At 39.0% G+C, this 27,486-nt stretch overlaps 2 protein-coding genes across 7 annotated transcripts in view; both read left to right on the top strand.

Annotated features, from left to right (window-relative positions):
- The window catches only part of LOC142840506 (uncharacterized), a 91,051-nt gene extending 66,900 nt beyond the window's left edge, over positions 1-24,151 (top strand). Inside the window, exons 11-16 of the mRNA XM_075956995.1 lie at positions 922-1,017; positions 14,602-14,703; positions 17,143-17,241; positions 21,202-21,423; positions 22,473-22,577; positions 24,053-24,151. Of these exons, the coding sequence (XP_075813110.1) occupies positions 922-1,017; positions 14,602-14,703; positions 17,143-17,241; positions 21,202-21,423; positions 22,473-22,577; positions 24,053-24,151 (723 nt within the window). The remainder of the gene's footprint in view (positions 1-921; positions 1,018-14,601; positions 14,704-17,142; positions 17,242-21,201; positions 21,424-22,472; positions 22,578-24,052) is intronic.
- Positions 22,484-27,486, top strand: part of Scml2 (Scm polycomb group protein like 2) — a 157,775-nt gene continuing 152,772 nt past the window's right edge. For all 6 annotated transcript variants that reach the window (XM_075958084.1, XM_075958088.1, XM_075958086.1 and 3 more), the window contains exon 1: positions 22,484-22,577. The gene's annotated coding sequence lies outside the window, so the exon portion shown is untranslated. The remainder of the gene's footprint in view (positions 22,578-27,486) is intronic.

Genomic DNA, 27,486 nt, shown 5'->3' on the forward strand with positions numbered 1-27,486 from the left:
TGACATTCCCACATGTAAGATTTCCTTTCAATTTGTATGGAATGGAGTAAAGAGAGCTGCAGTTGAGTTTCAAAATCTCAGTTGCTATGTTCAGCACCATTTTGTTTCAGGCCTGTGTCAAATTCTACACCAAAGAAGCTGTTTTGTGAATGTGGTTATTTATAGCTTCTATTTTATACCTTTTCTTTTCATTTCAAACCTAGGTATGTATATATGTATGTGAGTATGTATGTATGTATGTATGTGAGTATACATGCATGAGTCTATTTATGTACACGGGTGTATGTATACATACTTGATGTGCATTGATTTTTCGGTGCTTGAGAGACAGCCAACCCTCTTCTTTTTCTGAATGTGATCTCTTCCTCCTTTTCCCCTTGAGCTCCATCATTTCAGGTACAACACATCTTTTTGAATATTTCTATTGTTTTTCTTTCTTTTTTTTGGTCTTCAGATCCTGTTGTTGCACTTGACTTGTCTGCGGCTTTTTCTGAGACACAGATGTGCAGAGACGGAACTTAATTCCTGGTATAAAATCAGATACACTCTTGGCAAGGCCAGAAGTGGCCTGGAGTCAGGCCCTAACTAGAGCAGCTTCTTAGATACTGAGAACACAGGCCTTCCCATTATGAGAGGCTGTGCTTATCATTCCTATGGCCTCTGTGTACTCTGCTTGGGTATCACTTGCAATACTCTTTGTTACCTTTGTGCATCATTGCTTGATCAACTGTCTGCTGACTTTGTCCCCTTATATGAAAATTATTGCTGATAGTATTTCATTATTCCTTTTAGAGAAACTGTATATAGGAAGTAGAATTTCCTAATAAACCTGCTTGTACTAACAGTCAGCTTGTGTAAGCACGCCCAATCTCAAACTTTACTATCTTCTCTAACTTCTCATCCCCTGGTCATCTCTCTCAGGAACCTGCCAGTAGGAATCACCCTGCCCGTGTAGGACTACCGATTACTACATGTGGACCCCAGGCTACAGGAGGACTATTTGCAAGTGCAGGAGGAGTAAGTATGGCCATAATATAGAGAAAACTAAGAGAAGCCAGGCTGAGGGACTGCCTGAGGGAAGAGGCAGAAGGTTTGGGAGTACAATTACATAGTACAGCAGCATTCTAAAGAGCTTTCTCTTCCTTCAGGTGATTCTTTTTTTTTTTTTTGTATTCTAGTTCTTGGGGTATATTGCTAAAGCACTTAGAAAGATCCGTAGTTTCAATCAAGAAGTCTGCCTTTGGTTACTTGAAAATGTTTCAATAAATTTAAAGACATTAGAACCTGTAGTTGTGAGTTTCAAGGCAAAATATTTTTGAACATGGTTAAATGTGTTTCATACTGATGGGTCTAAGCAAAAGATGGCTTAGACTCATTGTGTTTATATGATTTGACTGTAATCTGATACCCTCATAAGTGTGTTCAGTCTAATCCAAAACACAGGGGTGCACAGGAAAAACATTAAAATTCTAAACAAGATGGAGAGAAGGGACTGAAGAAAAGCAAGCAGCTTAAGATATCAAATTATTTTTTCTTCATGATGCCTCAGAGGACAAGAACACTGAATCATTAAAATTAAAAAAAATATATGTGTGTATGTATACTTACAAACATGTACATATATATGTGTATATATATTACAGTTATGAAATCACTTAAAAATGTTTCTTACCTGTATTGTATGTTCCTGGATTTTGACTAGAAAGTAAGTTATTTCTCCATACACTGGAGCCTCAGGGAAAGCCCCAGACAACCTCTCACCTAGTCTGGGGTATTCAGGATGTTTCCATGATCAAAATCCCAATTCTTCCCCAAATTTTGAGTTATAAATTTGAAATATGTTCTAAGCAGTGGCCTAGGTCAGCTCTGTGGCTGTTCTGTCACTAGGTGGGTTTGGAAGTAGTCAGTTGTCATGTGCTCTCCTCAGACTCTCAGACAGCTGGCTGGAGCACAGGCCTGAGTCGCCTGCAGCAGGTCATAGCCATTCCTCTTTTCAGTAGTGGTGTCTTGGAAGAAATTAATGAATACTGTTTCTGATATTTGCATTCCTACATGTTTAGATGATGTTGACCTGTCTGTACAGAATTATCTTTATTAGGTCTCCTGTCTGTAATTTATTTACATTGTAAAACAGGCAAAAAAAATCCATCCTGAATATGCATACCTATTTAGATTATGAACCTTTCCTTTTGTTATTATTTGTCTTAAGTCATAGAGTTTTGTCATTTTGTCCGGTGCTGTTTATAGAATAAGCACCTGACTGTAGAAATCATATATGACTGTTTCTGAGAGCAGTGTGTATGAGTGACTGTCTCTTGTATAGTATAGAGTTCAAACTTATTCTAAGTTGAGGTTCAATTTTTCCCAGTATGGAACATGTCAAAGATTCTGTTGGTCTGTGTTATCCTCAACTCTTCATGATGTCAGACTCTTAAGGTTTACCTTTAGGCGAGCATTTTGTCAGTGATTTTTTGCATATCTGATTCTTGGACAATGTCCTAATATGTATTTCATCAGTTTAAGTCATTTTCACTGGTTTATATGCTTTGATCCCTCTAATCCCAGTGACACAGTTTGTATGTCATTCACTGGTTTCTTCGTTCAACGGTTCATTTGTTCATTGTTCCTGTCTGTCCAGAACTTGCAAATTTCCATTTTCAGTACTGATGCCTGCCTATGATTAACTGGATGGCATTGGCCAGCAGTAGTTGAATTTTCCTCCTGATTTTGTATTTTGTTTACCTTTCTGCTTTTCTTACTTAACCTTTGCTTATCGACATTTTCTTCCCTTTTTTCTTTCCTGTATCCTCTGCATCCTTTCTTGTTGCCTATTTCCTTCTTCTGCATCTCTTTTGACCTGCATCTGCTCCCTTTCTGCTTCTCCTTCTGAGTCCTTTCTGTTCCCTCCTTCCTTCCCTATATCATCTGCCTGTTCTTCCAATGCCCTTTAATCATTATATCCCTTTCCCCATTGCCTACTGCTTACTCTATTATGAGCACCATTCCATCTGTGCCTTCCTCTTTTTCTGTTGTAATAGGAGCGGCGGGGCTGCATCCCCAGCACCCCGGCCGCCTGCTAGCTTATGCCCCGAAATAACAACACAAAAACTGTATTCTTTTAAACACTGCTTGGCCCATTATATCTAGCCTCTTCTTGGCTAACTCTCGCACCTGGACTAGCCCATTTCCAATCATGTGTGTAGCACCCCAAGGTGCACTTACCAGGAAGATTCTAGCCTATGTCCATCCTGGGTTGAAGCTTCATCGAGAGTGCCTCAGAGAGCAGAGCTATCACGTCTGCCCGGGAGAGGGGAGCATGGTGTCTCTGAGCTCACTTCCTCTTCCTCCCAGCATTCTGTTCTGTTTACTCCACCCACCTATGTTCTAACCTATCAGGGCAAGCAGTTTCTTTATTTAATTAACCAATGACCTTCCTCCATCATTTTTCTCTTTCCCCATTTTCCACTGTATTTCTCGCCTCTCATTTAAAAATTCTTAATAGATTTTCTTATTTCAAGGTAGGAGAAACTTTCTCACATTATTTACTTTTCTAAATTTTTATATTCGTTTTTGTGTTTAATAGTCTTTTTTGCCGCTTGTTATTGTTAATTTTCTTAATATTTTTAATTTTCATGTTTATTATTATATCATCATCACTTTTATTACTTTTTTGTTTTGCTTTTTGTGTTAATGTGTCTTTTCCCAGCACATTGTCTTTTCTAATCCTTTATCCTATATTCTGTTGAGTACCCTTTTTCCCTGTTCCTATTGCTGTCTCTCTCCTCAACCCCTGTTCTCTAGGTTCCTCATCCAATTTCTGAGTTCTCTGCTTTCCCAAACTTCTTCCTCATTCTACAGGTTTTTTCTTCCTTTTCATGTCTTCATTTCCAACTCCTTTCTTCCCTTACAGTTCCTTTGTAGCTCCTTTTCCACTTTCCTCTTCTTTTCTGATCTATGCTTTTCCAAACATTTTCTCCATCCTTTGATGGTCTCTGTATTCTTCATGATTTTATATTTTTTCTTTTTCTTTTTTAAAAAAGAAAAAAACTATATTTTTTCATTTTGTAAAACAATCCCTGTTGCTGCCCCCTCCTTTGCTCCCATTTTCTCTATGTTCTTTCCCACCCCACTTCTGTCCTCTTCTCAGAGAAGGTAAGGGACATTGCTTTAGAAAGGTCCAATGTCTTCCCTATTATATATAGGCTGAGCAATGTATCTATCCAAATACAACAGGTTCTAAAAAGCCAGAACATGCTACCGGATGCTACCCCTGCCAGTAGCCTAGCCATACAACTGTCACCCACATTCAGATGTTCTACTTTGGTCCAATGCTGGTTCCTTCCCAGTCAGGCTGGAATTGAGGGCTCCCATTAGCTGTTTTAGTGGGTATCCCCATCTTGGTCTTGACCTCTTTGCTCATATTCTTACTCCTCCCACTCGTCAACTGCACTTTGGGAACTCAGCTCAGTGCTCCACTGTGGGTCTCTGCCTCTGTTTCTATCAGTTGCTGGATGAAGGTTCTATGACTATAGTCTGACTCCAGGGCAGGGTCAGTTCTCCACTATTACTTAGGGTCTTAGCTGGGGTCATCCTTGTGGATTCATGGGAATTTCTTTAGTGCCAGGTTTCTTGCTGGGCCCATAATGTTTTCCTCAATCAAAATATCTCTTTTCTTGCTTTCCATCTCTGTCCTTTCTTTATCTTGACTATCCTATTCCTGCAAGTTTTTCTCCCCTATCCAATTCCCTCTATTTTTCTTTTCATTCTCTCCTCCTCCCTCCTTTACCCTCTCTTTTCACCGCACTCCAATGCTCCCAATTTTGTCAAGAGATCTTGTCTTTTTCCCCTTTTCAGGGGGTCTCTATATATTTTTATTAAGGTTCACATTATTACTTAACTTCTTTAGGGTTGTGGAGTATATGCTTGTTATTCTTTTCTTCACAGCTAGTATCCACTTATGAGTGAGTACATACCATGTTCATCTTTTTGGGTCTGGGTTATCTGCCTCAGGATTGTTTTCTCTTTTTTAGTTCCATCCATTTGCATGCATATTTGAGGATATCATTTTTTAACCACTGAGTAGTACTCCTTTCTATAAATGTACCACATTTTCTTCATCCATTCTTCAGTATCTAGGGTGTTTCCAGGTCCTGGCTATGAAAAATAATGCTTCTATGAACATTGTTCACCAAATGTCCTTGTAGTATGGTTGACTATCCTTTGGGTATATGCCCAAGAGGGATATTATTGCTGGTTTCTGAGGTAGGTTGATTTTCTTTTTCTTAGAAAACACTATAATGATTTCCCAAGTAGTTGTACATGTTCTCATTCCCACCCCAATGGAGGACTGTTCCCCTTACTACACATCCTCCTCAGCATAAGCTATTATTTGTGGTTTTGATCTGAGGCATTCTGACTGGTGCAAGATGGTATCTCAGAGTCATTTTGACTTGCATTTCCCTGATGGCTAAGGGATCTTGAACATTTCCTTAAGTGTCTTGCGGCAATTTGAGATACTTCTGTTGAGAGTTCTCTGTTTAGATCTGTACTCCATTTTTGAATTGGTTCATTTGGAATTTTGATATGTAATTTCTTATGTATTTCTTTTTAATTTTTTATAAATTATTTATAAATAATACCAATCAAAATTTCCACTTCCTCCTCTCTTCCCACTTCCCTCTTGCTCTGCACATACCCCTCCTCCCTCCCCCTCTAGTCCTGAGAGGGGGCAATGTACCTTGACCTCTGGGAAGTTCAAGACCCTCCCCTCTACATCCAGGCTTAGGAAGGTATGCATGCAAATTGAATAGGATCCCAAAAAGCCAGTACATGCAGTAGAGACAAATCCCAGTGCCAATACATTGGCCCCTCAGTCTGCCCCAATTGTCAGTCACATTCAGAGGGTCCAGTTTGATCCCATGCTCATTCAGTCCCAGTCCAGCTGTGTCTGGATTATCTCACTCAGGATAGTGTTTTCCTACTTCCATCCATTTGCATGCAAAATTCAAGATGTCATTGGGTTTTTTTAAACCACTTTTAGTACTCTAATGTGTATATGTTCCACGCTTTCTTTATCCATTCTTCAGTTGAGGGGCATCTAAGTTGTTTTCAGGTTCTGGTTATTACAAATAATGTTGCTATGAACATAGTTGAACAAATGCTTTTGTAGTATGATTGGGCATTTCTTGGGTATATTCCCAAGAGTAGTATTGCTGCATCCCAAGGTAGGTTGACTTCCAATTTTCTGAGAAATGCCACACTGATTTCCAAAGTAGATAAATCCTCCATCTGATGTGGTGTTGATGAAGATCTTCTCCCATTCAGTAGTCTGTCTTTTTGTCCTATTGACTGTGTTCTTTGCTTTACAGAAGTTTCTCAGTTTCAGGAGGTTCCATTTGTTTATTGTTGTACTCATTGTTCTACTGGTGTTGTTATATGTAGGAAGGGGTCTCCTGTGCCCATCTTCGAAGGCTACTTCCCACTTTCTCTTCTATCAGTTCAGTGTGGCCGGAATTAATTACATTGAGGTCTTTTACCTATTTGTTCTTGAGTTTTATTTGGGGATAGATATGGGTTAATTTGCTTTGTTCTACATGTTGAGAAGCAGTTATTATGCCAGCACCATTTGATGAAGATGCTTTCTTTTTCCATTGTGCAATTTTACCTTCTTTATCAAAAATCAGGTGTTTGGATTAATACTTGGGTCTTCTATTAAATTGTATTGGTCAACCTGTATGTTTTCATGTCAATACCAAGCTGTTTTCATTACTGTAGATCTTCTATAAGAGAGCTTGATGTCAGGGATGGTGATGCCTTTGGAAGTTCCTTTATTGTACAGGATTATTTAGGCTCTCCATGTTTTTTTTTTGTTTGTTTTTCCATATGAAGTTGAGTATTGTCCTTTTAAGGTCTGTGAATAATTGTGTTGGGACTTTGATGGGGATTGCATTGAGTTTATAGATTGCTTTTGATAAGATTGCTATTTTTTTTAATATTGATCCTACCTATCTAAGAACATGGGAGATCTTTCCATTTTCTTGTATCTTTTCAAAACTCTTAGCCTTAAGTTCTTATCAAACAGGTTTTTCACTTTTTGGTTAGTGTTACCTCAAGATATTTTGTTTTATTTCTGACCATTGTGAAAGATGATGTTTCTCTGATTTCTCAGGTTCATTTTCATTTGTATGTAGACGTAGTACAGATTGTTTTGAGTTGATCTTGACTATTGATTTTTTTGAGTTGATCTTGTATCCTGCCATATTCCTGAAGGTATTTATTAGCATTAGGAATTCCCTTGTAGCGTTTTTTTGGGTCACTTATTTATACTATCATATCATCTGAAAATAGAAAAGTTTGACTTTTCCTTTCCAATTTGAATCCCCTTGATCTCTTTGTGTGTGTGTGTGTGTGTGTGTGTGTGTGTGTGTGTGTGTGTCTCATTGCTATTGCCGGAACCTCAAGAACCATGTTGAATAGATATGGAGAGACTGAACAGCCTTGTCTTGTTCCCGATTTTAGAGGAATCACTTTGAGTTTCTTTTCATTTAATTTCATGTTGGCTGTCAGCAGCTGCATATTGCTTTTATTATATTTAGTTATGTTGCTTGTATCCCTGATCTCTCCAAGACCTTTATCATGAAGGGGTGTTGGATTTTGTTAAATGCTTTTTCAGCATCTAAGGAGATTATCATGTTTTTTCTTCCAGTTTGTTTATATGCTGAATTACATTGGTCCACTCTCTTGGTCTATTCTCTCGGTTTGCTTTCTTGGTCAACTCTGTGCAGTCACAGCATGTGCTTCAGAGTTCTTCTCTTGGTTTCTCTGTGTGGTCGCAGCCTGTGATTCAGAGTTCCTTTGAGGTTGTGGTAGATTGGTGTCTTTAGAGGGGGAATGCGACTTGTAACTTACTGGTTGAGATTGATAGGGTGGGAGACATTGGAGGAGCCTACCTTTTGGCATCTCTGTGTATTTTTAGCCTGTGTTTCAGAGTTCCTGTGATGTCCTGAGGGATAGGAGGTTTTGGGGAAAAAGTGAAACTTGTAGCTTACAGGGTTCAATTGATGGGATTTGGCAGAGGTTTACCCCAGTATAGAGGGTGGTCACTGACCTTTTGGTCCTCTCTGTATAGTTGCAGCCTGTGTTTCAGAGTTCCTTTGAGGTCCCAGGGGCTAGGAGGGCTTGGGGACAGAGTGGAACTTGTAGCTCATAGCATTCAATTGATGAGATGGGGGTATCAGTGCAGCCTACCTGCAGGAAGATTCCCTACTGGCTTGCTAAAGAAGCTGAGTCAGATGGGGGAAGGGGCCCAGGCTTTTGCCCTGGTATAAAGGGCCTAGAGTGTGGGGTACCCTGCTAGATAGGTGGTAACTCACCTCATGATCTTCTTTGTATATTTGCAGCCTGTGTTTCAAGAGTTCCTCTGAGGTCCTGGGAGATAGGAAATTTGGGGGTCAGAGTCCAATTGATGGGATGGGGTGTTAGGTCAGCCTATCTGGAGGAAGATTGCCTGCTGCATGGCTAGACAAGCTAAGGCAAGTTGGGGAGGTGCCCTGGGTTTTGCCCTTGTATGGATGTTTAGAGAGTGGGATGCCCTGCCGGTTAAGTTGGCGTTTACCTGTTAGACATGTCTGTGTAGTTGTAGCCTGTGTTTCATAGATATCCCCATGCCTCTGACTCCTCTGAGTTCTGTATTAAATGATACATTATTGCTTTCATAAGTGTGTATAACTTAGAAACTGGCACATGTGCTGGACGGTCCTGACCTCCTTCTCGGTCTACCTGCTGTTTCCTCCATAGAAGTACCGCTGTAGGTGTGGGCCATGTTTTTTCATGCTGTTTTTCTCCCTCATCTCTAGTATTCATTCAGGCCTTGCTCCAATCATGTTTTTAAAGCTGTTTGTGATTTTCTTACTCATATTTGGAACTCACTATGATTTATATATTCTTGTTGTTTTCTGTATGTCATTACAAATAAGATGTTTACTATGTGTCTGTGAGTAGTTCTGGGCTTTAAGATGAGGTCTTTTTGACACTTCTGAAGTATTCCGTTTTTGTCTCTCTGCTATAGGCACGGAGACCTGTGCTTGTGTTTTTTAGAACAAAACCTTGCTTTTATTAGTCTTCCACATCATGATGGCAAATGTCATTATTTGGGCTTTTGTTGTCCATAGAAGGTTTAGGGAATTATCCTTACTGATGCATATTAAGAATATGTGAAGATGCTGAAAGAAAAATTAGATTAAAGAGATAGTTCATTGAAAGAAAAATTGTTCCACCCCGAGTACCAGTCCTGCTGCAGGGGGAACACTGGGTGAAGGTGTACAGACAGTATATTGTGCTTCGTGGATAAGATACAGCACTGGAAGTGTAATAGATATTCTACAGTCCTTACACTTCCTCTGTGATAAACTGGACGGATGTGTGACTCAGTCTTGTTGGTTATTCAAAGATATGGATTGTACAGGATAGCAGATCCATCATGTGGTCCATACACATCTAGTACATGGAGAGCTCATCAGATCAGGCTCAGTTGTGCTAATTTTTCAGTCATTAATTCTCTACACTGGTCCTGTCTATCCGGTGTTTTTCATTTCTTTGACAGTAGCACTCTCTCTGAGTTGTACTTCTACTCTTTTGGCGTTTTTCTGTGTTTTGTGAATTTGACAGAACTCATTTGTTTTAGCCTTTTCTCATTTCCTAGACTCTTTGGCCATGCAAGTGATGTCAAAAAGAGTTATGTTAGTGACACCTGCTTACCTACCTCTATTTTGATGCCTTGTTCTGCAAACATCATTACTTTTTCCCTATTTACCACCTGAGTTGCTGGTTCTGGTTTTTTTTTTTTTTTTTTGTCTTCTGTGCATCAGCCTGTGAGGTCTTGGCAGGTGAATGGTGTCTGTCAGGGTTTTTGCTTTGCTCTTGAAACTTGTGACAGTTCCTATGCCTCATGATGACTGGCTTTGTAAATGAATTCACCATGGAATCAGGAGTTTTCCTTTTGAAAATACAGGCCCATATTCTAATTATTATAGGAAAGAAATTATATTTTCATGAAACCCACAGCTTAAAGATTAGAGGAGACCATGCAAACATGGAGGGTTTTGCAGAACTCTGTGAAAATGGTCAGGAGATCTGGGGAATAAATAGTTCAGCTGAGTGAACTATGCATAAGGGGTGCCTCTAGAGTCTTTACTTTCAGTCAAGAAGTCTGCCTTTGTTTACCTGAAAATGTTTCTATAAATTTAAAGATATATGAACATATGGTTTAGAGTTTCAAGACAAAATATTTCCTAACAGGTTCAAATGTGTTTCATATTGATAGGTTTGAGCTGTCTATGTAGACACAAGATATCTTAGACCCATAGTATGTACATAATTTTTCTGTTATCTGATACCCTTAGAAATGTGGTCAGTCTAATCCAAAAGAAACAGTAATACACAGGAGAAACATAAAAATTCTAAACAAAAAGGAGATAAGGGACTGACGTAAAGAAAACCACTTAAGATCTTGAATTAGTTTTCCTTCATGATGCCCAAGGGACAAGGACATTGAATCATGAAAAATTAAAAAATATAAATATGTATATATACTTAAGTATATATACTTATTGACATATATATACAAATATATATGTTACATTTATGAAATCACCTAAAATTACTTTTATCTGTATATTAAGTACCTGGATTTGGACAAGAAAGTAAGTTATTTCTCCATACATTGGGCCTCAGGGAAAGCCCCAGACAGGCCTATCTTTTAACAACCTCCAACCTAGTCCAGGGTATTCAGGAAGTTTCCATAATAAAATCCCAATTCTTACCCATCTTTTGGGATGTAAGTTTGAAATATGTCATCATCAGTGGCCTAGGTCAGCTCTGTGACTGTTCTGTCACTAGGTGGGTTTGGAAGTAGTCAGTTGTCATGTGTTGTTGTTTTTTTTTTCGTGTTGTCACTTATAGCTGTCTTTTATGCCTTTACTTGTCACCTAATACCTATATATGTATGTATAAATGGGTCCAATCAGTCTCTCCCTTCCATTCCTTACTTCGTCACATTCTCCCTCCCTCTCTTTCCTCCCCCCTCCTACTCTCTCTCTCATTTTTCTCTCTCTCTGTTTCTGTCTGATTGTTCTTTGTCTGCATGTTTGAAAGAATAGGTTTAGTATTTTCTTTATATGTCTGGATCTCTTGGAATATGAGCCTCTCTATTGACTGAAGGCATATAGATTCTCAAGGACAGCTTCCTGGAGTTGGTTCTTTGAATCTGTAAGTTTCTGTTTGAATCTCTTTGCCAGTTTTTGTAACATACATCTTTTTGTAAATGTCCCCTAGTGAGTAATAGGGTTAATACTTGTGAGTTAATATTTATAGGCAATTACATTTATATAGATTCTTGTATATTGATACAAAGTTAAATTATATTGAATATTTTATGCATGCATACATCTACCTCTGCTTAAAACATTTTTATATATTGATATATATTTATCATATTGCAATGTACATTTCTACCTCTGATCAAGATACTTATGCATTGTTTACATTTTGAGGTCATTGTCCTCATTTGTTGCACATTTGTTTATTGCATAATATTCTAATATGAAGTCTTAGTCTTTAGGTTATATAGGTATTAAGAAATATAAATCAATAGTCATCTATGATTATCATACTAATATATGACAAACATATAGTTAGACTAATCAGGTTCTTTAGCTACATAGAGATTATATTCTGCATAGATAGATAATCTTCAACCACTGAAAGTGCTGTAGAATATGGCATTTAAATAACTTAAGGTTCTGTTGAAGTGAGATGTAGTTGCTCCTGGCAGCACTGATCTATTCTCAAAAGAATGTTGAGCAACAAAGATATTCCACTTGGAGCTTGTTTTCTTCTTGGCAAAACTGGCCTTTGGGCAAGGAACTGCCCATGCCTCAACCACTGTCAAGATTCATGGTATCCGGAAATGGATAAGCAAGACTGTCAAATCTTGCCAAGATAGGGTAAGATGATTTTGAAAATTTTCCTGCCTCTGAAAATGGTATGTCAGTTATTCTAGGCCTTAGCTAAAGTTGGTTTCTTCAACATTGCGAATGAGACTTTGGGTGATTGCCCAGGTAGCCAGTTGTCCTTGTCATTTGTTGCATATTTTGGAAGTTGCTTTGTTGCCCTTCCTGCTTAATCAGGTAATATTATTTCCCTTCTTGGATCTTTAATGGGGTTGAAGACTAGATAGTTGTGGTTATTATCCCCTCATGACTTGGCCAAGTTATTTATTATACAATAATTAAACTAGTTAGGATAGGATAAGTATTGAATATATTTGTTTTTATTGTATATAATTTTGTATCAGGCTTAGAACTCTCTTATTTAACCAAAAGGGGGAGGTGCTGTTGGAAGTCTTACAGCCAATAGATACCCACCTACTGGGGCATGGCCTCTTATACTATTTATGCTGATGTAGAACATGTATCCAGTCTCTTTCTGGCTGTGGGATTCCGTTTCTGATCTCTGTTCAAGATGAGGATTCTGATTTGTGAGTCTACCCCTAAATAAATATCTATCTATTTCTCAATTCAGAGCTAGTATGGGATTTTCTTTCTTCATCCCCTTGAGGTTTGTTTTCTTGTATACATTTGCAATTTTTCTACCCTTGAGGTTTTCATTTTTTTGTTTAGATTTACAATTTCTTACACGCTTCTCTTAGTTAAGGTCCGGCCTTTTTCTTTTTTTTACATTTTGATTTTGAATTTGCATCTTTTCTAAATTACCTAGGTCAGACTTAAAAATGTTCTGTATCTTGAACATGTGACATTTTCTTATTGTGTCCTTGGAGAACTTAGGTTATTTATACTCTGAGGTGCCTCTACAGTGATGTGATTTAAGGAGCCTACCACTATGTCCAGTGCGGAACTTTTTTTATATTTTTTATGTTTTAAGTTGTTGTAACAGTCCTTGCAGTGTGGAATTTGCTTCATAGTCCAGGATGGCCTTGAACTCACAGATATAACCTTGACTCTGCCTCCCTGTTGCTGGATTAAAAGTTTCATTTTTGTTTTCCTAAAAGAATAAATCTTAAAAACTGGCAACTGTGCTGGACTGTCCTGAGCTCATAGTTTACCTGCTTCCTCTTCCATAGTAGTTCCATTGTAGGTGTGAGCTTCATGGCCTAGAAATATTTTTTCATGATATTTTCCACCCTCATTTCTAGTATGCATGCAGGCTTGGTTCCCTTATTTAAGCTTGGAACTCACTATGTATTATATATTATTGTCGTTTTCTATACATGATTACAAATAAGATGTTTGCTATATGTCTGTAAGTAGTTCTGGGCTATGAGATGAGGTTTTCTTGACAATTTTGAGGTATTCTGATTTTGTGTTTTGGCTATAGTAACCTAAACCCATATTTCTCTTTTTGGGAAAAAAACCCTTGCTTTTGTTCGTCTTTCACTTCATGGTGGTGAATATCATTGTCTGTTCTTTTGTTTTCTGTAGAAGATGGAAGGAATGATTCCCACTGTTGCGTATTTATAGGCGGAGCTGCTGAAAGGAAAAAATAGATTAAGAAGACAGTCCATTTAAAGAAAATATTATTTCACCCCAAGTACCAGTCCCGATGCAGGGGGAAAACTGTGGTTGAAGGTATACACTCAGGATATCAGACTCTGTGAACAAGATAGAGCACTGGTGGCCTAAAGCCATCTTCCTCCTACAGTATTACATAGTTCATGGAAGCAGGGTCCTTAGACATACGCCATGAAAGGTTTGCTTTCAATATCTATGGAATGAATAAAGAGAGCTCCAGTTGCGTTTAAAGTCTCAGGTTGTGTTTCAGTGCCATTTTATTTTAGACCTGTGTCTAATTTTATTCCAAAGAAGCATTTTAAGGGTGTGATTATTTGCGGCTGCTATTTTATGCCTTTTCCTTTGACATGAAACCTATACATATATGTACGTATAAATATGTATATATATGTATATATTGATGTGTATGTATACATATACCGCATGCATCGATTTTTTCAGTGCTTGAGAGATAGCCAGCCCTCTTCTCATTCTGATCATGGCCTCTTCTTCCTTTGCTACTTGAGATCCTGGATTTCTGACCCAATTTACATTTATAAATATTTCTTTTGTATTTCTTTCTTTTTTCATTCTTCAGACCCTGTTCTTGTGCTTTACTTGTCAGTGTCTTTCTCTGAGACACAGATGTGCACGGAAGGAACTTAATTCCTGATATTAAACCAGGAACGCGCTTGAAAAGACCAGCAGCGGCATGGAGTCAGGCCCTAATCTTTGGGTCCTGAGGAACCAGGTCTTCCTATCCTGAGAGGCCGTGCTTATCATTCCTATGGCCTCTGTGCATTCAGCTTGGGTCTCACTTGTAATACCCTGTGTTACCTTTGTGTATCATTACTTGATGGACTTACTGCTAACTTCTTCCCCTTGTAGGAGAATTTCCACTGACAGTGTTCCATTTTTCCTTTCAGGAAAACTGTGTATAGCATGTAGAAATTCCTAGTAGTCAGCTTGTGTAAGCATGCCCAATCCAAACTTTACTGTCTTCTCTAACTTCTCATCCCCTGGTCATCTCTCCCAGGAACCTGGCAGTAGACAACAACCTTCTAGTATATTACGACAACCGACTTTTATATATCGATCCCAGACTACAGGAGGAGGAGGAGGTGCACATACAGGAGGAGTAAGTATGGCCATAACAGCGAAACCTAAGAGAAGCCAGGCCAGAGGGACTGCCTGAAGGAAGAGGCAAAAGGACTGGGCATAGAATATCTTTTTTAAGTGTCTTTTCACCATTTGAAATTCTTCTGATAAGAGTTCTTTGTTTAGATCTGTACTACAGTTTTAATTGGATTATTTGAATTTTGATATCTAAGTTATTGAGTTCTTTGTACATTTTGTAGGTAAATTCTCTGTTTGATGTGGGGTTTTGTGAAGATCTTTTCTCATTTATTCGGCTGCCTTTTTGTCATATTGACTGTGCCCTTTGCTTTACAGAAGCTTCTCAGTTTTAAGAGGTCCTTTTATTTGTGGTTGCTCACAGAGTCTGTCCTCCTGGGGTTATATTTAGGAAGTGGTCTCCTGTGCCCATGCATTGAAGAATACTTCCCACTTTCTCTTCTATCAGGTTCAGGGTGGTCGGATTTATATTGAGTTCTTTAATCCAGTTGGACTTGAGTTTTGTACATGAGGTGGATATGGATTTTCATTCTTCTACATGTTGACATCCGGTTATTCCAGCACCATTTGTTGAAGATGCTTTCTTTTTTTTCATTGTGTAATTTTAGCTTCTGTTTCAAAAATCAGGTGTTCATAGGTGTGTGGATTAATATCTAGGTCTTATATTCAATTCCATTGGTCAACCTGTATGTTTTTATGTCAATACCAAGCTGTTTTCATTACTATAGCTCTGTAATAGAGCATGACTTCAGGGATGGTGATACCTCTGGAAGGTCCTTTAGTGTACAGGATTGTTTTGGCTATCCTAGGTTTTCTATTTTTCTATATGAAGTTGAATTCCATTCTTTTGAGGTCTGTGAAGAACTGTGTTGGGATTTTGATGGGGATTGCATTGAATCTATAGATTGGTTTTGGTAGGATTGCCATTTTTATTACGTTGATCCTTCCTATTCAAGATTGTGGGAGATCTTTCCATTTTCTGGTATCTTCTTCAATTTCTTTCTTCAAAGACTTAAAGTTCTTGTCATATAGGTCTTTCACTTCTTTGGTTAGTGTTACCCCTAGATATTTTATGTTATTTGTGACTATTGTGAATGTTGATGTTTCTCTAATTTCCCTCTCAGCTTTTTATCATTTGTGTATAGGACGGCTTCTCATTTTTTTGAGTTGATCTTGTATCCTGTCATATCACTGAAGGTATTTATCAGCTGTAGGAGTTCTTTAGTAGAATTTGGGGATCACTTATATACACTATCATATCATCTGCAAATAATGAAAGTTTGACTTCTTCCTTTCCAATTTGAATTCTCTTGATCTCCTTTTGTTGTCTTATTACTATTGCTAAAACTTCAAGAACTATGTTGAAGAGATATGGAGAGAGTGGACAGCCTTGTCTTGTTCCTGATTTTAGTGGATTCACTTTGCTTTTCTCTCCATTTAATTTACTATTGACTGTTGGCTTGTTGTATATTGCTTTTATTATATTTAGATATGTTCCTTGTATCTCTGGTCTCTCCATGACCTTTTGCATGAAGGGGTGTTGGATTTTGTCAAAGGCTTTTTTAACATCTAATGAAATGATCATATGTTTTTTTCTAGTTTTTCTATATGATGGATTACATTGATAGTTTTTCGTATGGTAAACCAGTCCTCAGTGTCTGTTTTTATGTCCCCCTTTTCATTTCTTATTTTGTTAACTTCATGTTCTCTCTCTGCCTTTTGATTAGTTTGGATAAGTGTTCATGTATCTTGTTGATTTTCTCAAAGAACCAACTCATTGTTTCATTGATTTTTTTTTTGTATTCATTTCTTTGTTTTGTTTTTTTTGTTGTTGTTGATTTGGGCCCTCAATTTGATCATTCCCTGTCTTCTGCTCCTGCTGGGTGAGTCTTTTTCTTTTTTGTTCTAGAGCTTTCAGTTGTGCTGTTCAGTCAATATTTCTATTGTATTTGTTTCTTTGTTCATGCTTCACACCCTCTTGTTGCACTTGACCCATATGTGGCTTTCTCTGAGACACAGATGTGTGGAAAAGGAACTTGAATTCTGGTCTAAAATCAGGCACACAATAACAAAGCCAACAGTGGCCTGGAGTCAGGCCTTAATGGGAATAGTATCTTTGGGTCCTAGAACCCAGGTCTTCCTATCGTGAGAGGCCATGCTTATCATTCCTATGGCTTCTGTGCACTCAGCTTGGGTCTCACTTGCAATACTCTGTGTTACCATTGTGCATCAGTATGTGATCAACTTTCTGCTGACTTTGTCCCCTTGTATGACAATTTTTGCTGACACTGTCCCATTTTTCATTACAGGAAAACTGTATATAGGATGCAGAATTTCCTAATAAACCTAGATATACCAGCCCAATCACAAACTTTGCTGTCTGATCCCAAACTTTGCTGTCTTCTCTAACTTCTCATCCTCTGGTCATCTCTCTCTCTCTCAGCAACCTGTCAGTCCAACACTACCTGCCATTGTAGGACCATTGATGCCTCAGTTTGGACCCCAGACTACAGGAGGAGGAGCACATGCAAGTGCAGGAGGAGTAAGTATGGCCATAGCATAGAGAAAAGTAAGAGAAGCCAGGCTGAGGGACTGCCTGAGGGAAGAGGCAGAAGGGTTGGGAGTAATTACATAGGACAGCAGGATTCTAAAGAGCTCTTTCCCTTCCCTCAGGTGCTTCTGTCGTTTTTGTATTCTAGATTTTGGGGTGTATTGCTAAAACACTTAGAAAGAGTCTTTATTTCCAATCAATACGTCTGCCTTTGGTTACCTGAAAATGTTTCAATATATTTAAAGACATGAGAACATATAGTTGAGAGTTTTAAGACAAAATGTTTCCTAACAGGTTCAAATGTACTTCATATTGATGGGTTTGAGCTGTCTATGTAGACACAACATTGCTTAGACCCATTGTATGCATATGATTTGACTCTAATCTGATACCCTCATAGATATCTTTAGTGTAAAGCAAAACGAACAGGAGAAAAATTTAATTTCTACACAACAGGGAGGGAAGGGACTGAAGAAATGGAAGCAGCTTAATATCTCAAATTAGTTTATCTCTATGTTTCAGAGGATAAGAACACTAAATCATTAAAATTAATATATATGTGTGTGTATATATGCTTATAAAATATATATTCATATGTGTGTGTGTCTATATATTGCAATTATGAAAGCATGTAAAATGACTCTTACCTGTATAGTGTGTACCTGGAATTAGACAAGAAACTAAGTTATTTTTTCAAATACATGGGGCCTCAGGGAAAGACCCAGACAAGCCTTGCTCTTAGCAACCTCCAACCTAGTCCAGGTTCTTCAGAACATCTCCATGAGTAAATTCCAATTTTTACCCATCTTTTGAATTTTAAGTTTGAAATATGTCATCATCAGTGGCCTAGGTCAGCTCTGTGACTGTTCTGTCACTGTGTTGGTTTGGAAGTAGTCAGTTGTCATGTGCTCTCCCCAGACCCTCAGACAGCTGGCTGGAGCACAGGCCTGAGTCGCCTGCACCAGGTTATATCCATTTCTTTTTTAGCAATGGTGTCTTTGACAAAATGAAAGAATGTTATTTCAAAATTAGATTTCAAACACATTTAGGTAATGTTGAACTGTCTGTACAGAATGGTCTTTCTTTGGTCTCCTGTCTATAATTTATTTTTAAAAGCAGGCATATAAAGATATCATCCCGAGAATGTATGCCTACTGAGATTTTAAAAACCCTTTTGTGAGTATTTGTGATAACTCGTAGAGTTTTGTCATTTTGTCTGCTGCTGCTTCAGATATAGGCACCTGACCGTAGAAATCATATGTGACTGTTTCTGAGAGCTGTGTTTACGAGTGACTGTCTCTTGTATAGCATAGGGTTAAAACTTAATCTAAAGCGATGTTCCGTTTCTGGCAGGATCGAATATGTAAAAGATTTTGTTGGTCTGTATTCTTGTCAACTGTTAATGCTGTCAGGCTATTAAGGTTTGCATTTAGGAGAGGTTTTTGTCAGTGATTTTTTTTACATATCTGAATTCTTGACAGTGTCCTAATGTGTATGTCATCAGCTGAGGTCATTAACACTGCTTTATAAGCTTCCTGATCCCCCACTGAGGCCTATTGTTCTGTTCTCTTAGTCCACTCTGTACAGTCACGTTGTGTTTCAGAGTTACTTGATTCATCCTCTCTGTGTATTTGCAGCCTGTGCTTCAGAGTTCCTCTGAGGTAATTGGGGATAGGAGGGATTGGGGGCAGAGTGGAACTTGTAGCTTACAGGGTCCAATTGATGGGATGGGGTGTTGGAGCAGCCCAACTGCAGGTAGTTTCCCTGCTGGCTGGCTCGAGAAGCTGTGACAGGCAGTGGAAGTGCCTGAGGTTTTACCCTTGTATGTAGGTTTAGAGAGTGGGGTACCCTGCCGGGTAGGTTGGCACTCACCTCTGGGATATCTCTGTGTGGTTTCAGTCTATCTTTTAGAGTTCCTCTGAGGTCGCGTGGGACAGGAGGGCTTGGGGCAGAGGGTGACTTGTAGCTTACAAGGTCCCATTGGTGACATCTAGATCTCTGTATTTTTAAGGGTATACTCTGGATGTAGACGTAGTATAGCTGAGGATATATACCTGTTCGAATTCATGATCCTGGTAGGATCAGGTGGTAATAGTTCATCTGTTTACACTTTTAATAATATGTAAAGGATTATTTTCATCCCTGTTTTTATGTCCAGCACTGGACAGTGTTCCTATTAATGTATTTCAGCATAAACATGTCACATAGCCTTTGACTGTGGTATTATCTTGAGTGACCGTCCTCATTCATGTTGAATCTCTTGTTTCAGTTTTGGGTTGAATCTGTCTCTCCCCTCCTGAGCTTACTTCGTGCCATCCTCCCTCCTTTTCTCCCTCCTCTTACTCTCTGTCTCTCTTTCTCTCTCTCTCTCTCTCTCTCTCTCTCTCTCTCTCTCTCTCTCTCTCTCTCTCTCTGTCTCTCTCTCTGCATCTGAGTGTGTGTGGTTTGTGTGCATGCGTGAGATAATAGGTTTAGTGCTTTTTCCATATGTCTGCATCTGTTGGAATGCAGGCCTTTTTACTTACAGGAGGCATAAAGATTCCTAAGGACAGCTTCCTGAAGCAGATTCTTTGAATCCATAATATAAGTTTCTCATTGAATCTCTTTGCCAGGTTTTGTATCCATGTTTTTGAAGATGTCCCCTTGAGGGTTTTTCTTGTATGCATTTATGATTTTTCTACTCTGGAGGTTTTTATTTTCTTGTATACAGTTACAATTTCTTGCATGCTTCTCTTAGTTAAGGTTCTGGGTTTTTTTTTTTTACATTTTTAATTTGAATCTGTGTCTTTTAAAATTACCTAGGTCAGGCTGCAAAATGCTCTGTATCTAAAACATGTGACATTTTCTTATTGTGTCCTTGGAGGACTTAGGTTGTTTATACTGTTATCAGTGCCTCTACATTGCTGTGATTTCATGAGTCTACCACACTGTGTAGTGTAAAAATTTATTTTCTATTTTTTTATTTGTTTTTATGGAAAAGGGTTTCTCTGTGTAACATTCCTTGCAGTGTGGAAGTTTCTTTGTAGTCCAGGCTGGCCTTGAACTCACAGATATCCCCTTGCCTCTGCCTCCCTAGTACTTGATTTAAAAGGTCATTTTTGTTTTCCTAAGAGAATGTAACTTAGAAACTGGCTCCTGTGCTGGACTGTCCTGAGCTCATGGTCCACCTGCTGCCTCCTCCATAGTAGTTCCATTGTAGTTGTGGGCAGCATGGCTCAGAAGTATTTTTTCATGCTGTTTTTGCCCTCATCTCTGGTATGCATGCAAGCCTTTTTCCCAATCAGGTTTTGTTAGGCTGTTTTTGCTGTTCTTAGTCATGCTTGGAACTCACTGTGTATTATATATTGTTGTTGTTTTCTGTATGTCCTTACAAGAAAAGATGTTTGCTATGTGTCTGTGAGTAGTTCTGGGCTATGAGATGAGGTCTCCTCCGTACTTCTGAGGTGTTCTGATTTTGTCTCTCAGCTGTAGGAACATAGATGTTTGCTTCTGTTTTGGGGGAACAAAACCTTTGTTTTATTAGTCCTCCACGTCATGGTGGCGAATGCCATCTTCTGGGCCTCTGTTGTCTGTAGAAGATAGAGGGAATGATCCCCCCCCCCACTGATGCATATTAAGAATACCTGCAAATGATGAAAGAAATATTAAATTAAGAAGACAGTCCATTGAAAGAAAATATTATTACACCCCAAGTACCTGTCGTGCTGCAGGGTGAAAAATGTGGTTGAAAATGTACAGTCAGGATATCGGGCTCTGTGAACAAGATACAGCACTGGTGGACTGAAGCCATCTTCCTCCTCCACTATTCCATATTTCTTGGATACAGGGTCCTTTAACATTCCCACATGAAAGGTTTCCTTTAATTTATATGGAATGGAGTTGAGAGCTGCAGGTGAGATCTCTTCTGATAGCAAACTTCTGGCTGCTGGATTTGACAATTCCTGCATATAGCTCTGGAGCTTACGATTCAAAAAGCTGAAATCAGATCCTCACCTTGTGGACACATCTCATATCTGTTTCCCCTGTGACACTTTGGAGGATGAGGAGAATGAGGAAGATAATACAGGCTCAGAGATGAAGATACTGCGGGGACACTGTGACCCAGTATGCAGCACACGGTTCCTCGCAGACAACTCGGGGCTGCTGTCTTGTTCTGGAGATAATGTCCACCAGGTACTGGGACCTGGGGAGCTTCACGAACACTGTGCTCTATCAGGGACCTGCCTACCCTGTGTGGGACATGGACATCAGGCGCCTACAGCCTGTATTTTGTCAGTGGGTCCCATGGCCATATTACCGGGCTTGGTCCTTTGATTGAACGTACCTGCTGAGGTATATATGCAGGACACCAGGCTGACATGGACTGTGTCAAATTCCACCCCAACTCAAAACAGAGATGCCTTTGTGTTTCAAAGTCTCAGTTTGTGTATCCAGCACCATTTTATTTCAGATCTGTGCCAAATTCTACTCAAAAGGACCTGTTTTTTGAGTGTGGCCATTTATAGCTGCCATTTTATGTATTTTCTTGGCACTGAAAACCTATATATTTACGTATTTATGTATAAATTGTGTCTATAGATGTTTGCATATATTCATACACCACATGCATCGATTTTTCAGTTCTTGAGAGATAGCCAACACTCTTCTCCTTCTGACGCTGGCCTCTTCTTCCTGTGCTTCCTGAGGTCCAGGTTTTCAGGCCAATGGACCTTTATAAATATTTCTTTTGTGTTTCTTTCTTTTTTCACTCTTCTGACCCTGTTCTCCCACTTGACTTGTCAGCAGCATTTTCTGAGACACAGCTGTGCAGAGAAGGAACTTAATTCTAGGTTTAAAACTAGGTACACTCTTGAGAAGGCCAGGAGAGGCCTGAAGTCAGGCCCTAACAGGGGCGCTATCTCTTGGTCCTGAGGACCCAGGTCTTCCTATTGTGAGAGGCCATGCTTATCATTCCAATGGCCTCTGCACTCAGCTTGGGTCTCATTTGCAATGCTCTGTGTTACCTTTGTGCGTTTTTAGATGATTTACTTACTTCTAACTTCATCCTCTTCTAATAGAATTTTTGCTGAAACTATCCCATTTTTCCTTTCAGGAAAACTGTATATAGGATGTAGAATTTGCTAATAAACCTACTTGTACCAGCAGTCAACTTGTGTAAGCACACCTCATCCCAAACTTTACTATCTTCTCTAACTTCTCATCCCCTGTTCTGTCTCTCTCAGGAACCTGTCATCAGAATTCAACCTGCTATATTAGGAGAAGCAATTCCTCAATATGGACCCCAATGTACAGGATTCAGAGGAGTAGCTTATGCAAGTACAGGAGGGGTAAGTATGGCCATAACATAGAGAAAACTAAGAGAAGCCAGGCTGAGGGACTGCCTGAAGGAAGAGGCAGAAGGGTTGGGAGTAATTACATAGGACAACAGGATTCTTGTTTTTTTAAAATTTATTAATTTAACATTTCCACCTCCTTCCATCTCCCCTTTTCCCTTTCCCTCCCACACTCCCGATCCCTCTCATTCTTTAGTCCTAAGAGAAGTCAGGGTGCCCTGCCTTATGGGAAGTCCAAGGCCCCCTTCATTCAGGTCTAGGAAGGTGTGCCTCCAAACAGAGTATGCTCCCAAAAAGCCAGTACATGCAGTAGAATCAAAATCCAGTATCATTTTCATTGGCTTCTCAGTCCACCCTCATTGTCAGCCACATTCAGAGAGTCCGGCTTGGTCACATGCTTGTTCAGATCCAGTCTAGCTGGCCTTCGTGAGCTCCCATTAGATCAGTTCTACCTTCTCCGTTGGTGGAAGCACCCCTCACAGTCTTGACTTTTTGCTCATGTTCTCCCTCCTTCTGCTCTTCATCTGGGTTTTGGGAGCTCAGTCCAGTGCTCCAATGTGGGTCTCTGTCGCTATCTCCATCCCTTGCCAGATGAAGGATCTATGGTGATATGCAAGATATTCATCAGTGAGGACAGCAGGATTCTAAAGAGCTCTCTCTCTTCCCTCAGGTGCTTCTGTTGCTTTTGTATTTTAGTTCTTGGGTGTATTGCTAAAGCACTTAGAAAGATTCTTTACTTTCAATCAAGAAATCTGACTTTGCTTTTCTGGAAATATTTCCATAAATGTTAAGATATCAAAATCTATATTTGAGAGTTTCAAGACAAAATATATTCTAATACGGTCAAATGTGTTTTATATTGATGGGTTTGAGCTGTTGATGTAGACATAAGATTGCTTAGACCCCTAGTATCCATATGATTTGACTCTAATCTGATACCTTCATAAATGTGTCAGTCTAATCTAAAACACACAGGGCTACGATGGTAAAAAATAAAAGTTCTGCACATGAGGGAGAGAAGGAACTGAAGAAAAGGAAGCAGCTTAAGTTCTTGAATCATTTTTTTCTTTGAGATTCCTCAGAGGATAAGAACACTGAATCATTAAAATTAAAAAATATATGTGTGTATATATACTTTAAAACATACACACACATATATAAACCATTATGAAATCACCTAAAGGACTCTTATCTGTATAGTACGTACCTGAGTTTGGATAAGAAACTAAGTTATTTTTTCATACATTTGGGCCTCACAGAAAGCCCCAGACAGGCCTAGCTCTTAACAGCCTCCAACCTAGTCCAGGGTATTCAGGCTGTTTCCATGAGCCAACCACCAATTCTTCCCCATATTTTGGGCTTTAAGTTGAAATGTATTCTTGCAGTGGCCTAGGTCAGCTCAGTGGGTGTTCTGTCACTAGGTGGGTTTGGAAGTAGTCAGTTGTCATGTGTTCTCCTTAAATCCTCAGATCACTGGCTGGAGCACAGGCCTGCACAAGGTCATAGACATTCCTCCTTTCAACAATAGTGTCTTTGAAGAAATGCAAGAATGCTCTTTCAGATATTAACCGGGCTGTATAGTATCATCCTTATTTGGTCTCCTGTCTGTAATTTATGCACGTTGAAAAACAGGTTTAAAAAGAAATCATCCCAAGAATCTATAACTACTTAGATTATAAAACTCCTTTTGTGAATATTTGTGATATCTCATAGTGTTTCATTATTTACCTACTGCTGCTTTGGGATTGGCCCCTGAGCATAGAATATGTATGTGACTGTTTCTGAGAGCCGTGTTTACATGTGACTGACTTTTGTATTGCATAGGGTTAAAACTTATTGAATTTAATGTGAGGTTCAGTTTTTTTTTTCAAGAATAGGACATGTAAAAGATCCTTTTGGTTTGTATTATTGTCAACTCTTAATGCTGTCAGGATTTAAGGTTTGCCTTTAGGAGAGCTTTTTGCCTGTTATTTTGCATATATGATTGTTTGACACTGTCCAACTCTGTATATCATCAGTTTAAGTCATTTTCACTGCTTTATATGCTTTCTGATCCCCCTTGTCCCAGTGATATCTATAGTATGTCCTTTATTCATTTCTTTGTTCAGTGCTTCATTTGTTCATTGGTCCTGTCTGTCCAGAACTCGCAAATTTCCTTTTTTCCTCCTGATGTCTGCTTCCAGTAAGCTGGATGCACTGGCCAGCAGTGGTTAAGTTTTCTCCTGGTTGATTATTTATTTATTTATTTATTTGGTTTTCCGAGACAGGGTTTCTCTGTGGTTTTGGTTCCTGTCCTGGAACTAGCTCTTGTAGACCAGGCTGGTCTCGAACTCACAGAGATCCACCTGCCTCTGCCTCCGGAGTGCTGGGATTAAAGGCGTGCGCCACCATAGCCAGGCCTGATTATTTATATAGTGTTTCTCATTTTCTTTCTCAACATTTGCTTGTCGATATTGTCTTCCCTTTCCTTCTTCTTCCGCACCTTTTCCCATCCTTTATTGTTGCTTATTTCCTTCTCCTGCATCTGATTTGACCTGTATCTCCTCCCCTTCTGCCTCTTCTTCTAAGTCCTTCTCCTTCCCTGATTCCTTCCCTGTAACATCTGCCCATTCTTCCTTTGTCCTTAAATTATTATATCTCTTTCCCCATGTCCCCCTGCTTTGCTCTATTTTGAGCACACTTTAGTTCGTGCCTTCTTCTTTTTCATCCTTCCACATTTTCCCTCTATCTCTCTCCTCCAGTTAAAAAAATTCTAAACTGTTTTTCCATTTCAAGGCAGGAAAACCTTCCTCACATTTTTTTCCTGTCTGAATTTTCCTTTCTTTTCCTTCCTTCCTTCCTTCCTTCCTTCCTTCCTTCCTTCCTTTCCTTCTTTGTTTCTTTCATTCTTTCTTTGCATTTGTCTTCCTTCTTTTCATTCCTTTTTTCTTTTTTGCCTTTCTAGCCAAAGTTAGATTTCTATTATATTTTTTTGTGATTGTTACTAATATTATCATCGTCATCATCATCATTTTTATTACTTTTATTTGCTTTTACAGATAGGCCTGTCCATGTGTTCCTGGATTTCGTGGACCTTCTTATGCAGACTAGGATGCTCCCAAACTAACAGAGTTCCTCCTATTTCTGCTTCAGGAGGCCTCAGTTCAAGTTCACTGCTTGTATCCTGGCTAGATTTCCTTTTTAAAAAGTCACTCCCATTTCTTCCTTCACAATTCTTTCTTTATCCCCCCCCCCTTTGTCTTACTCTTCCACCTATTTCTCCTTTTCTACTGCTTTTCTTCCATTTGTGCCTCTTCTCTGTCTGACCCCTTTCCCTTCACTTTTCCCCCCCTCTACCATACTTCACACATTCCCTCACTTCCTTCTTTCTGTTTTTTTTTATTGATTTAATTGAGCTCTACATTTTTCTTTGCTCCCCTCCCTCCCTGCCTCTCCCTTTTGCTTCAACCCTCTGCCATGGTCACCATGCTCCCAATTTACCCAGGGGAGTTGGTCTTTTTCTACTTCCCATTTAGATTGGATCCATGTATATCTGTCTCTCTTACGGTCTTCTTTGTTGTCTAGGTTCTCTGGGACTGTGATTTGTAAGCTGATTTTCTTTGATTTATGTTTAAAAACCACTTATGAGTGAGTATATATGATAATTGTCTTTCTGGGTCAGGGTTACTTCTCTCCGTATGATGTTTTCTAGCTCCATCCATTTGCCTGCAGATTTCAAGATACCATTGTCTTGTTTCTGCTGTGTATTATTCCATTGTGTAAATGTACCACATTTTCATTATCCATTCTTCAGTGAAGGGACATTTAGGTTGTTTCCAGGTTCTGCCTATGACAAACAATGCTGCTATGAACATAGTTGAGCACGTGTCCTTGTGACACGATTGAGCATCCTTTGGATATATACCCATGAGTGGTATTGCTGGGTCTTGAGGAAGCTTGTTTTTTAATTTTCTGAGACATTGCCATACTGATATCAAAAGGGGCTGTACCAGCTTGCATTCCCACCAGCAATGCAGGAATGTTTCCTTTACCCCACAACCTCTCCAGTATAAGTTTTCATCAGTGTTTTTTACCTTGACCATTCTTAGAGGTGTCAGATGGAATCTCAGAGTTGTTTTGAGTTCCCTTTCTCTGATGACTAAGGATGTTGATCATTTCAAAGTTCATTTCTGGCATTTTAGATTCCTCTGTTGAGAGTTCTATGTTTAGGTTTGTACATCCAGTATTTCTTTTTTGATGCTCAATTTTCTTATTTCTTTGTATATTTTGGAGATCAGACCTCTGTCTGATATGGGGTTGGTAAAGATCTCTTCCCATCCTGAAGGCTGCTATTTTGTCTTGTTGACTATGTTCTTTGCTTTATAGAAGCTTTTCAGATTTGAGAGGTCTCATTTATTAATTGTTTCAGTGTCTGTGCTACTGGGGTTATATTTAGGAAGTGGTTTCTTGTGCCAATGCATTCAAATGCACTTCCCACTTTCTTTTTCATAAATTTCAGTGTTTTTGGGTTTATGTTGACGACTTTGATCCCTTTGGACTTTAGTTTTATGCATAGTGATCTTTATGGATCTATTTTCATTCTTCTACATGTTGATATCCAGTTATGTCAGCACCATTTGTTAAATTTTTTTGTCAAAAATCATGTGTTCCTTTATTTATGGATTAATATCTTTGTCTTCGATTTTTTTCCATTGGTCCTCCTATCTGTTTTTGCACCAACACCAGGCAGTTTTTAGTAGAGTACCTCTGTGGTAGAGTTTAAGATCAGCGATTGTGATGTCTCCAGAAGTTCTTTTATTGCACAGGATTGTTTTGGCTATCCTTGGTTTTTTGCTTTTCTATATGAAGTTAAATATTATTCTTTTGAGATCTGTGAAGACTTTTGCTGGGCATTGCATTGAAT

Source organism: Microtus pennsylvanicus, chromosome X (genome assembly GCF_037038515.1).
Source record: "Microtus pennsylvanicus isolate mMicPen1 chromosome X, mMicPen1.hap1, whole genome shotgun sequence".
NCBI lineage: Eukaryota > Metazoa > Chordata > Mammalia > Rodentia > Cricetidae > Microtus > Microtus pennsylvanicus.